The sequence below is a fragment of the Melitaea cinxia genome, chromosome 16, assembly GCF_905220565.1.
Source record: "Melitaea cinxia chromosome 16, ilMelCinx1.1, whole genome shotgun sequence".
NCBI classification, from domain to species: domain Eukaryota; kingdom Metazoa; phylum Arthropoda; class Insecta; order Lepidoptera; family Nymphalidae; genus Melitaea; species Melitaea cinxia.
In genome coordinates, this window is record NC_059409.1 from 14,176,588 (window position 1) to 14,191,161 (window position 14,574).

The 14,574-nt window shown below is 33.8% G+C and overlaps 1 protein-coding gene across 1 annotated transcript; it reads left to right on the plus strand.

The window, feature by feature from the left end:
* The first annotated feature begins 2,805 nt into the window (after positions 1–2,805).
* LOC123660757 (ELAV-like protein 1) lies at positions 2,806–4,370 on the plus strand. The gene has a single exon (XM_045595788.1). It carries the CDS (start codon positions 2,806–2,808, stop codon positions 3,934–3,936), a length of 1,131 nt encoding a protein of 376 aa, XP_045451744.1. The 3' UTR covers positions 3,937–4,370.
* The last annotated feature ends 10,204 nt before the right edge of the window (positions 4,371–14,574 follow it).

Sequence of the window (14,574 nt, forward strand, 5' to 3'; positions counted from 1 at the left end):
ATAAATATAAGCTTCATTTCACTACTATGACTAAGGTGAACCATATCTTGATTACCTTGTACATGAGACAAAAAAAAACTTACGGGACAAAAAGAGTGTGGCGTTAGTGGTTTGGTGCCCTCGATATGATATGATCTGAACAAATTACACTATTTTTTGTGGGCGTCCAGGTTAATCTGTTATTACAATTTTTTTTCCATTTACATAAATTGTATTGTATCCCTTAAATTTGTATTTTTAGGAAACCTGCCAAATTTTTATATAAACATTATGGTCGAAGTTCACATTAAGTAATTCTAGTAAAATGTATTAATACTCATAATACATGTATTATATTTAATTTAATGCAATTTTATTATATAACTATGTTTATTAAAAAAAGCTAGCAATATAATATTTTAAATAAATCAAAATCTCAAAAATGTCTGTCTCCTCTTTTGCCTTTGCCGTTTTTATCGATAACCATCTACAAACAAACCGGTAACAACACTATCGCTCGGCGACAGTGACTTCTCGGAAATAGACTCCGATCAGTCGCTCGACCGATCCGCATATTGTATGAGGGCGAGCGGCCTGTGTTGGTAAACAAATCGAGTCAACACGACCGATAATATTTGTAATTTTTAAGTTTAAAAAAGGTTTAAAAGAAGTACACAAGTAATAATGTGATTAAAAAATACTTACGTATGAAAGGTAACGCCATGTTTTAGTAAATTTGACGTGGCAGATCTTTTTTTGCAGCAAAAAAACAGAACAATTTGGCATTTTTTGAAGGACGTTGATTCAAACGCGCAACTAGATTTAGTCTAGTGATCAATGCGGCTGCAACTAGTTTTTTTTTTTTTAAATATTTACACAATACACACACGGTCGTCTGTTCCTAAAGTAAGCAACTTAATGCTTGTGTTATAGGTAACAGCCGACTGGTATATAGCTACATATTTTTTTTTCGATAAACATACTTATAAATAATACATATATAAATATATAAATAAATATTTATATTACACCCAGACTCGGGGTGGGAAACGAACCCACAACCCTCGGAGCAGAAAGCAGGGTCACTACAAACTGCGCCAACGGGCTAGTCTATCTAGTTTTATTGTAAGCATATGGCCATTTGGCCTTATACCTTGACAGAGGGGAACGCCTGTACATGGCTACTCCCCTCCGTGTTGCTCTTTGGTGTTGAAAAACGAAAGAATGCTCAACAACCTATTATTTTTTGATTTATATTCAAATTTTAACAAAATGGTTATACTGATTAATTTTTCCGCTATTTTATTTTTGTTCATAAAATCAAAACCAGCTCCGTAACCAGAATATCTGGCTCCTTTCCAAAATATTCATCCTCAATTTTATGATTTGTTTTTTGATATTGTTTTATAGAGAGTAGTTTTTATCGCAGTGGAATAATCTTTAATAAAATCCTTTGTTTAAATAAGCATAGTTTTATTTATTTCAACTTATATTTTTAATTATTACGACCTGACACAATTTTTTTATTTCATCGACATCTATCAAAAAAAAAAAAAAATATTCTTCTAAATTTTATATTTAAATTTTATAGCTAGACAGTGTTCTCTATGACACTCCCCTCACGAAGATCTTGGGGTGTAACCTCAGGTCTGAGTGACCCCTATCATCTTCAGTAGTTTCATTAACCTTGGCTGGGTTAAGGCCTTTGTTAAAAGATCTGCTTCCATATTATTTGTGTCCTTATATTGGATCGTTATTAGTTTCTTTTGGACAAAGTCTCTTATAAAGTGTTCCCTTGCTTTGCCTTTGCCCCTTGACCTTTTTCCAGCCATTAAATTGTTGGCTAATTTCTGTGCAGCTAAATTATCATTATAAATTGGTACAGCTTGTTTAGCCACTCCAATATCTTCCAACAGCTGTTTTAAGTGCAGCGCTTCCTTTGCAGCTTCCGTCATTGCCATATATTCAGCCTCAGCAGTTGACAATGCCACAACTCGTTGCTTCTTTGTAGCATAACTTAATAGACCACCTCCATACTTAAAGATGTAACCCGTATATGAACGACGGTCAATGGTACATGCTGCCCAATCAGCATCAGCCATTCCTATTAATGCACTTCCTGTTTTTTTATATCTGATGCCGTCATTCTTCGTGCCTTTTAAATAACGCAAAACCCTTTTTGCAGCTTGCCAATGCGTTTTTCCAAAACAAGTATTATATTTGCTCAAATAACTTTCCGTAAACATAAGCTTAGTTTTATTTATTTCAACTTATATTTTTAATTATTACGACCTGACACAATTTTTTTATTTCATCGACATTTATCAAAAAAACTATTCGTCTAAATTTTATATTTAAATTTTATAGCTAGACAGTGTTCTCTATGACAGTTACCATAGACGATTAACTTGAATACAAGAAATGATGCCATGCCAATTGCCACGTAAATTTGTTAGAATTTTGACAAAATTCGTGAAACTCGTGATTTCATTGATTTTTGTGTTTAAATCAAACGTATTACTGAAATAAAAAATACTTAATTTTGTCTAACAAATATATTTAATAATTAAACCATACTTTAAGAAATTAGAGCGTTTAAGCGAATAAAGTATATTGCCCTGGTAACATTCTAAAAACAAACTCGTTCATGTGTCGTGTGGTGATGAACTTGTGAACCGGCGTTGCTGTTGGCATTTTCGAACATTTGGGTTTTTTGTGTTCGTTCTTTGTTCGTTTTACATGTTGCAAATGAAATAACCAACTTCTCTCTGTGTGAGTTTTATTAGTATTTTATTTTCCGTAGTGTAGTTTAAACAATAAAGAACAATGTTAAAAAACGATATGAGTATAGAGAATGGCGGCGGCGACGCTTCTAATGTGTCACCGACCAAACTCATGGTCAACTATATACCGGAGCTGATGACGCGAGATATGATGTATGCGCTTTTCTCTGCGATGGGAAAAATAGAAAGCTGTAAATTAATAGCCAATAGAGGATATGGATTTGTCGAGTACGAGAAACACGAGGACGCAGAGAAGGCGCGAGCTGCATTTAACGGTTTGTTAATGCAGGGGAAAACGTTGAAAGTGTCGTTCGCGCTACTCAACCCCGAGAACAAAGTCAGCCACAAGCCCGATATTGAATCGAATCTCTATATTAGTAACTTACCTCCCGATATGACTCTCGAGAGATTGAACAGTCTCTTCGGCCAGTTCGGAAACATAACTAACAGCCGGGTGTCTCAAGGAATTGGCTTCGTGTGCTACGAGAATCGACAGCAGGCGGAGGACGCGATACAGCACATGAATGGGCAGTCACCAATACCGGGCGCAGGGGCTATCGTTGTCAAGTTTGCGAACAAGCCAAGCTCGAATAAAAACACTGCTCGGTCGAGGGTCGCCGTGGCGGCCACACCATTGGCCTACAACGGAGCCGCAGCCGTCTTCAACGGCACCACACCTGCCTTCAATGGCACCAACTTGAGCGCCGCGTTCGGAGCGCGGCCCGCCGCAGCGTTTGCGCCTGGCTTTCCGCAAGCCTCACCGCCACCTCTACTTCCCTCTCCTGGTAAGGCACTGCCATTCATCAACAAGGGCCAGCAACGTTTCAATCCCATGGCGGCCACTAACCACACTCCGTTACCGTTGATAGGCGCCCCCGCCAGTCCCGTGCCCCTGCTGGGTGCGCCGGCGGCCCCTCACCAAACCACCGTGTATGTATACAACATAGGTGAAGACACTGAAGAATTGGCTCTATGGCAACTTTTCGGGCCCTATGGTGCAATCGACTCTATAAAAGTTATTAAGGATCCGGAAACTAAGAAAAATAAAGGGTTTGCATTTGTTAATATGCGTGAATATGATGAGGCAGCGATGGCTATCCAGACGCTGAACGGCTACACGCTCAATGGACAGGTTCTTTCGGTTAGCTTTAAGACTCAGAAGAGAAATATGTAGGATAAGGACGTTTTAAACGCTATCTCGTTTGTGATCGTCCCAGGGCCGATACCTTAAAGAAAGATTTCATTCCAATCTCAGAATATTTTTGTAGTTGAGACGCGAGATCGTTTATATGCATTTCAAATTAGACGCATAAGTATTTTTGTAAGGTTTAATATAGTTTTGTACTGGCGAGAGCGCGACATGACTACCTGTGAGTTAAGTTGGCTTTACAGTATCCTATATGTGTACTTTTTATCGTATGATATGGTATTATATTATTGGACTATGTATGGACCTGTCAGATATGTATTTCTGCCTGGGTGGCGCAGGGTCCGCCTGCCAGTCCCCCTGCGACACCCTAACCCTCCAGGTATTTTTATTTTGTGTAAAACAACAATTGTATGTTTTTTATCTTTAATAAATTTCATGTTTAAATAGAGTGTATCGTATATTTCTCTATTATTTTTCTATATACAACAATCCTCATCCCTTCCTTATTTACTTACATAATATACATTATAATCCATAATACATATACATAATTATTTGTGGCAGTAGTGTTTAACCTGTACATAATATTTTTATAGTGTGTATTATCCGTCGACAGGTCAGCTGTGTAAAATTGCTTAAATATTGCATGTTGTGTAGTAAAGAACAGAAATAAGTTTTTATTTGTTTATGTTAACGCTCGTTTTATATTCCCCCATTACTATCTGTATGTCCGTCATTCGTCAAATATTTAGATAGTTTCGGCGCGAGTCAGTCAGTCCGCTAGTTTAGGAAATCTTACTTTAACACTGAGTACGCGTCGCCTTGAGGCTGTCACGGATGATGTATCATACTAAGCTTTAATCTCATAATTTGTAAGGCTTCGAACCAGTCCGAGAATAGGGTGTACTCGATCGAAAACAATCTGAATATTAATTACCATGTTATCATCGTGCTTACATGGGATATACGACTGATACGATAAACGAAACCACTGGAAGGCGGTCGAAACTTCCAAAACTTAGAATTAAAACATAGCCACGTAAGTTGGATGGATTCGTAACGTCACTGATACTTGATGGTGAGTAGAATGAATACATAATTAAATTTTATATTTTAATGTCCGCTCAGTATTAAGGACGTCCATTTGTAATACAAATCAGCTGTTAAATGTTGGACTCGTAAAGTTAAAATCCTTATCAGTCTGATACATGTTGTAACAATGGTGCGTCGAGATAACACGGTCGGCTGAACTGTTAATTCAAACGCTAGTTAAATGTGCTTAAAAAAATAATCATATTGATTTTGGCGTTCATACGCATACGATGCCAATTTATTGCAATTGCCCGACGAATCGGGCAGTGCTTGGTCTCATCTGTCCTTCTCAAGGGCAACCTCTATAAACATTTTCGTTTGTAGTTACTGCTACGTATGTGCCGTCGACCTTTTTTTACGTCGCCGTTCGCAGACTAGAATCATTTCACACATAGGTACTTTTAGTAATTAAAATCATATATTTTTATGTTACAAATGACACGATGACTTTTAAATAGTCTAATCAGCATATATTTTTCAAAGAAATGTATAATTATAATGCCATTAAATAATAATTTATGATAGAAGATAGACATACGACGTCTCCGCATTGCTCAAAAAAAACATGCGTAACAAAAGGACTAGCCGAAAGCAATTCGACCTTGAGATATAATCTCATTGGGCGATTGATTTATTTGTAACTGAATCCGTAGTCTACGAAAATTCTTTTGTATTCTTAGGCGAAAACATGTCCTTACTCTAAGTGATGCTTCAAATAATCTAGTTTGTGAAAACATTTAGAGAGATGATGAAAATCAAAGTAACACGTGATTCAGTCACGATTTATTTCAGTATAGGAATGAATATGAATTTATAATTTGATTTCCAAGCCAGGTGAAAGTTGTATTGGTACGGTTTCAGTTATATTATTAAATATATTATAACATAAATTACACAGTATAATACAAATGTAATTTCATACCAACGATGGATAAAGATGAGATTTTTTTATTTTATAACCCACGAGACAATTGAAGTTTTTAAATTATGATTAATTTTATTTTTGAAGGAATTTTGAAGAACAAATAAGTAATTTATTTATATTTACTTAAGGTAAATTAATTTTAAAGGCAACGACTTTTTTGTGTTTAATTACAAATAAAATGACAATGCAGGTATTTTTTTACTACTTTTATAACACTCGTCAGTTGCTTAAGCAATAAATATTATATTTAAATTTTTTTAAACTCTCATATATTTTCCGCATATCATACTTTATTGGTTCATTGGTATTTGTGAATTTAAAAAAAAGTATGAATCTCAAATTTAGAGTTACGGCTTGTCTAAATTCAAAGTAACGAGTACTAGTTATTGTGTTGTATGTTTCCGTACATAATTTTGTTTAACAAAATGTATGAAACGGTTGTTACGTCTTTATCTATTGGCAAAGTGTCCCCCCGTGGTTAAACCCCATTACGTTCGTTGCTCGCTTCGACGACATTTGTGCTAATTCGTTCCTTTGAGTCTTAACAGCTTTTTTTTTATAACATTATACAACTAAAATTAGTGAACAGTGCTTTTCAACGCAAAAGAATGACTAAGATTGGCGTATGTATGAATACATTTATCCATAATGTACCGAAAGTATATAGATATGGTTGATTGTAAGTAATAGACTATTTTTTTTTCAAGAGTAATTAGGTAACTTAGGGTCTGTTCCGATATGCACTGCGAGCACTGCACAGTGCTATCACTAAAAAAATTCGTTCCGTTATGGACTCCAAGTATACTGTCGCAGTACCTTAGGGAAATATATGACGTCATAAATCGCCACCATATTCTACTGTGAGCACTGGCGTTTACGAGGTAAGGTACTCGCAGTACTTTGATCACGTGATCAGTCAAAACCACTCGAGTGCCAACTGCCAAACGTCTTTTAAACAATACCTCCAGTCTACCATAAAAACCTCCAATGAACCATATTAGACTGTCAAAAATGTTCAATACGAGTTGAAAGTTACGCAGGAAATATGTACGATTTTATTTTTGTTTTACCCACACATTAAAAAATGTTTAGGCAGGAAATTTTTGATCGTGCAAAAACAGGTAAATTTGCCATGTATATATTAATTTAAAAAAAACTCCTAAACTTTACCCTACATAACCTCTGTACATTAACTTATACACAAAGTTAATATAGGTTGAGTAATGAAAACATATTCTTTTTAATGAAAAACTTCTTACTCTTATTATATTGTATATTCAATTTGCAATTAATATTAATTAAAATATTTTTGATTTGATAGTCCTCCAAAATCAGTTTTTTTAATTAACTAGAAAACTGTTTAATACACTTATTTTAAATTTGAATGTAGCGTTAAAAAATGCGGGTGACAGTATACGGGATTGTGTTCCGTTTTAAATAGTAACCAGTATAACTGGCCATAAAGGAACAGCTTCACAGTATACTAAATTGACGTCACACTGTACAGCGGTCGCAGTGCATATCGGAACATAGCTGTGTAAGGTTTTTATGACAAATTAGGTAAAGTTTTTTTCGCAGAAGCCTTTTTCTTCTTAGTATTTTACACCTATTTTGATAATATTAAGACTGTCTGTCATAAACAGAAGATCAAAGAATAAATGGAAGTTCCGTTCAAAGCGTATTTTGTGATTTCCGATGGCAGAAATAATCACTTAATACGTTCATTCAATATTCTTTTTAATTTACTTTTGTTTATAAACAAAAACATAAAGTTACCGCTACTACTCGACATGGACGTATCTAAAATTTTGCAGAGTGGGGCAGAAGCAAACTAATGTAAAAAATCATTAAATACATAGTAGAAAATTAAAAATCCTTCTTTTATTTATCTTTATTATCTAAATTATTCCCATCATATCTTGCGGAAACTTTGGCTAATCTAAAATTTAAATTATATAACTAAAAATTCTGTTATTAGCCTCGAGTCAGGGTGGGGCAAATACTCCATCTCGCCCCACTGTGCGTACGCCCATGCTGACCCGATAGACGTTCTCTTTTCTTACGATCTGACAAACGCGCGAAGTTTAATAATCGTTACATTTTATTTCCTAAATTATCATTCAATAAAAACCTTCGACAAAGTTTGTGTTAGAAAATTTTAAAAAACAAGGTCGCCAAATTCATCCTGCCGTTTTCTAACAAGCACGCAGTTATCGATTCATTTTATTTGTATAAAATATTATAATGTGTTGGTCTGGAATTGACATCATATTATATTAGAGCGATACATGTATTGTTTGATTTGAAGGTGGCTATTGAATTAAAATTATTAATACTCATTATCACAATTTAGCAAATCATCGGTATATTTACGATACCGGTCACAGAAACGTATATTATGCTTCTATTTATTTACATAGAATCTAACAATATTAGGTGTTATAAGTACAAATAGGATTTACTTTCTTAATATGTTTTTTGGTTAGTCGCTCGTTTCAGCCTGTAATATCCCACTGCTGGACATAGGCCTCTTTCGCCATGTAGGGGAAGGATCAGAGCTTAGCTTTTGTTAGTATGGTTGTTAAATAATAATGAATAGCCAACCAATTTGTTTAAAGCCGCACCACATGACACCGGATAGGTCTAAATTACTCTAATCACGGGATTAATGGACGACCCCTAACTTAAGTGCGAGTTAGTTTTTCAGAAACCGGTAAAACAAGCTCAAAGTGTGCTTATTAACCGACTTCAAAAAAAGGAGGAGGTTACTCAATTCGACTGTATATAAGTATATATTATGTATATTCGGGGATAACTCCGTCGTTTATGAACCGATTTTGATAAAAAAAATTTTTTGTTGGAAAGGTGATATATCCCTAGTTTGGTACCGTGATAAGAAAATCAGGATCTGATGATGGAATCCCAGAGAAATCGAGGGAAACTCGAAAATCCGCATAACTTTTACTGGTTGTACCGATTTTAATGATTTTTAATTTAATCGAAAGCCGATGTTTATCATGTGGTCGCATTTAAAATTTCATCGAGATCTGATCACAACTTTTGGAGTAAACTTTGATAATGCGTAGTTACTCGACAATTTTTTCGTCTACCTACATACGTTGTATTACTTGTCTATATAATTGAAGTCGGTTTTCCTTCGTTTGCCTGCATCTGTCATCAGATCCTGGTTTCCTTATCATGGTACCAAACTAGGGATATCCTCTTTCCAACAAAAAAAGAATTATCAAAATCGGTACATCTATTAGAAAGTTATGCGGTATAATACAACGTAGGTCGACGAAAAAAGCGTCAAGTAAAAACGCATTATTAGATATAACTCGAAAAGTAGTTGTTAGATCTCAAATAAATTTAAATGGGACCAATTGGCACACACCACCTTTCGATTAAAACAAAATTTGTCGAAATCGGTCCACCCGGTCAAAAGTTCTGATGTAACATACATAAAAAAATACAGTCGAATTGAGAACCTCCTCATTTTTTGGAAGTCGGTTAAAAATACATTTTAATACTTTTTTTTTATGTCACTAGGTCGGCAAACAAGCGTACGGCTCACCTGATGGTAAGCGATTACCGTAGCTTATAAAAAGACGCCTACAACACCAGAAGCATCGCAGGCGCGCTGCCGACCCAATCCCCAATCCCCCCCCCAGGAGCTCTGGTCACCTTACTCACCAACAGGAACACAATACTGCTTGAAAACAGTATTATTTTGCTGTGATCTTCTGTAAGGTCGAGGTACTACCCCAGTCGGGCTGCTCCATATTTTGAGCAGGAAATTCCTGCTGTGCCCTACCTTCCTACCTGTACTTCAATTAAGTTTAAAAATAAATATCTAATTTTTACTCAATGCTACTCAAGACCGAAAATTTCACCAAATATTGCCCTTGATCGGTCAAAACGTTGCCCTTAGACAAGAATGTGACCTTGTAGATTGTTCATTTCGTCCCAGACAGTCCTAGCTAACGTTTCGTGCGATGACCGCGGCGTAAAGTTTAACCTAAAGGACATTAGGGAACATTATTAATTTTCTGAAAAAGTGCTTACGAACAAAATATTAGTGTGTAGTTCAAACAATATCATAAATCATCGAGTCCCTTTATTAAGTTCAGTTATATTTTTAAGTAGCTCAATATGTTTTTGGTATGATTTGAAAAATTCTTTGTGTTAGATAGTCCATTTATCGAAGAAGGCTATATAATATTTTAGTACCTCTTTTTTCTTAAATTAACGTGGGTGAAAGCGCGGTGCACATCTAGTATACCATACAATACACGACTAATCGTGTGGTCTAAACCACAAAACTTAAAATACAGAAGTTTTTGTTTTAAATGGTTATATTATTATTTTATATTATAATTTATTTATTTTTTCAAATATTATATTCATTCATTTTATTTTAAATCTAGACAACCTTTTTGAACATAACGCTAAGAAACCTACTTTCTTTTTTTTTTCAAAGTATGATAGTATAATTATCTATATCTACTTTAAAGAATTTCTTTCGTATTAATACGTAAAATAGAGAGTCCGCTTATTGATGAAGGCTATAAATGGTCATGCTATGACTCATAAGGCAGCATTACCTGTAAACGTCAACGCGAGGAAATCATTGAAAGTTTTAAGGTACAACATGTATACAGGAATACTCTTGGTACAGACTAAAGACAACTATAATCTATAGATAACAGCTTAGCAAACATTTCATCTAAGAGTTCAAATACACTTACAACAAATTAAAACAGCTGGCGTCATCTGTTCTTTACTTATACTTTGACTGAGTGTAGCAATGCCTATTATCAACCTATTTTTAGAAATGTAAGGATATAATGGCTGGAAATTTAATTAAACTTCTCAATACAAAGATCACTCTTAAAATATATTCTTTCCAGAATTCAATTTATATAATTAAAGATTATAATATATATGAGTTGAACTTCATATTTGGCCATTGCTTCTATTGGTGTTGGGAGCATGCACTGAGAAATTTTCAGCTTTTATGAAAAGACGAAAGTCTAGCCCTCCTGGGTCCTCGGTCTAATATAATAAATATAAGATTTAGGATTATATAAAAACTTATATTTTACGACTGATCCTTAGTCGCGGTTGAAAGTGATCCATTCTGATTTCTACTCCAGTGATGTAGGTTCTATTCTCGTCCCGATTCTGGGTATTATTATCATTAAGTTGCCTTCCCTGGAACAAAACCATGTGTGTATGTTAAAAATATTTTTTATTTTAATTATTTTGTTATTACATACAAGAATGCACATTCATCAGAGAACAGAGTCAACTTGTACCTATATAGTTTACTAGCTGTTCCCGCGACTTCGTCGTCGTGTAATTTAACAAAAAATTTATTCTTCAGTTCGCAGAGTTATAAAATATATACATTTCTAAAACAAAAGTAGCCTTATTTACTCTTTATTACATCAGCTATCTACCAGTGAAAGTCCCGTCACAATCGGTCCAACTGTTTCAGAGATTAGCCGGAACAAACAGACGGACAAAATTATAAAAAAAAATTATTTTGGTATATGTACCGTGTATACATCAATATGCATTTAGTAAAAAGCGGTTATTTTAATATTACAAACAGACACTCCAATTTTATTTATTTGCACAGATGTATGTCTATGATTTGACACGTCTGCAACGTGTTGTTGCCCTAAGTCTCGAGTTCGATATCCGAAGAGTATCAAATTGTTCAACTCAAGTGAGAACGTACATACGTATATAGTACGGAAAAGTACCAGCTTTGTCCTCGACATTATATCGGTACTATTTTATACATTTTTACATTTATAAATTTTAGTATGATAGCAAATATTTTTTACGCCTACGTATTTTATGTAATAACGTTATATAAATATATGTGTATAATAAAAATATATGTGTAGTAAATAGAATTATAAAATTCTTATCATAAAAATACTATAGTGACTTTTATTACGCAGTGTTGTTACTAGAACCGTGGACTTGTCTGATTATTTAGTCCTTATCGTGTCTCGTTTATAGATTTTTACTGACGCTTTGTGCTGGCTAAAGGGTTGACTTATGTTTAGATTTTTTTTCTAATATGATAAGCAGCTGAGCAATATCGGAAAATCAATCACTTTTGTAAGTGTTTTTTTTTAAAGACTGTAAAGTTATATATATATAATATATAATATTACAGTGACAAGCTTTTATATTTCATGTCTATTTTTTCTTTTTTTTTGGTATATTTAATACAGTAAGATGGAAAATATTCGCATTAGTAATATGAAAATAAGTTAAAATATGAATACTTACATATCTGTACAAAGTTTTTTTCTATGTAAATAAAATACGTTAAATAAAAAGTATGTGGCAAACTTAGTTGCCATTTTTATAACTTGTTAAATATCAAAATACATAAAAAAATGAGTCGAAGACCGCCTGTCAGGTGGCGACAGGTGAGTAGCAGTTTGCCAGCTGGTGTATATAATTGTATTCCACGTGACACTGGCGAAATCGACAGTGCCCCCTGGCACAACTGAAAGCCATAAGCCCAATAATAATAATAATAATAATGTAATTGTATTTTTATACATTTTGTTAGTCATGACATAAAAAATAATAATCACAACAAGAGAAAATTAAAATAATAAACCCTTACGTACCTAACAATTAGACACTAATCTTAAGTATTTTTATTACCCATTATTATATATTGAGATAAATTTTGTTAATATTCCCACGTACACAACATATTAATAAACCAAGGTTATTCCTCCAAATTCTACATAAATAATGAAATTGTAATTTTATCAGTAGTTTTTGCGAATGTCATTATCAAGCATTCAATTTAAAACAGGTTTTCGAGTTAGATACGCCAACGTTATACAAAAACTATAGAGACAATCTAATAAGATTTTAAATATGTAACTCTTAATTTGGGATTGAGTGAATTTTCCAATTTTCATCAAATACTTTATTGAATTATTTTTGTTGTCATGATTTAGATATAGGTATTTTTGTAGTCTTAGTTAGATGTCGTAGAATATTCCGTTCTACCCGTCATCGTCATTTTAATAATAATGTGAGCTCAAAGCTATAACATTTTATAGGGTAAGAAAAAACAGGATATACACAATAAAATAGGCTATAAACTGTTAGAAAAGAACAAAATGTATAAGCAGATAAATTTGTGACGTTACAAGCTGCTCTTCTGTTTAGGATTAGTTTAAATCAATTATAGAAATTACTAATCATTGGCATTCAGACATTATAAGACGAAAAATGATATTTTATTTATTGGCTTAGGAATCCTTAGGTATATTTCATTGTGCAGACTTCGTGATCTCTTGTACTTAGACCGCTGACGATCCTGTAATTTTGTCACCGACTACATACGAGCGCTCTTATACTTATTATTTTTTTCTCGTTTAGGACGTGAAAATAACTGATAACTATATATTCCTTTTTAAAGACATGTATGAAAAGCTGCAAACGATTCAATTGTGTGTGATTACGTATTATAAAATATTAACGTGCGTAATGATTTAATTATTTATTATTCCAAAATACCTCTTGAAGTAAAACTTCTTTAAGCACGCTTGACTTGGGGAGTAAGCTGATGAATGCATTACGAGAGCGTTACGAAAAGTATGATCGGGTGAGGCGAACGGAAGTTGATAGAGATATATTACTTATATGAAGCTAAAGAAGTTTTACTACAGTCGTGTGGTCTAAAGCACATTTTTTTACTTTATTCGAAGTAACAAATTTATACTTACAATACTTTACGTTACCTAGGTTGTTTTTGGCTTTGCGTCATAAGAATGTTTCTTATTCCTTTGAACCTCGCCTCCACATGATTCACGCAATGTTGAAACTATTGTATTCCTAATGCATACTGATTATTATTTTTAAAATAACTGCTTATTTTCGTCTTGAAAATAACAACGATTATGTTTTTCTTTCATTCTTATACAAGAGTAATAAATAGTGGTTTAGTCTGTATATTTTACGATCATATCGAGGATGAACATGTTATTGACGCTGTAACTTATCTAAATGATGTTTACACTAGTGTCGAGGCCTGTCCAATTATTGACTGAAACCTTACCCCATTTAGAAATAATATGTCCAATCAGACGTGAACTAGGTATATATGTGTAGACTGGAAGCCGAACTACTTGAAAAATTATTATAGATTACTTGTTTCAGACAAATGTATTTATAAATATAACAAATTTACTGCAATAATAGCGGTGAATATCCTATTAACGTCCGCTGAATTTAGGAAATAAACAGATTATTTGAGAAATTACGTTTCATTCTGTAGATTAATTCGCCGGTCAACGGAAACTCCTGGCAGCGTGCCATCGTAACGATGTATGGCGGCGTTACTCACATTTGCGATGCTTGTCTTTTTTTGCATATTTGTAATTATGAACGCATGCTTAACGGTGTTGTGTGGCCGTCGTGTAATTTTAATTTATAAGATTGTAAGTTATTGACTTTTTCCATAATCCACTTGTGAATCTGTGAAAAATGTTTTATAGGATTTTATTCTGAAGATATTTTTGAAGACATCTCATACGTTTTTAATTTTCATTGCATTTCCACTAGTCATACATACTTATTCCTGACTTCTATAG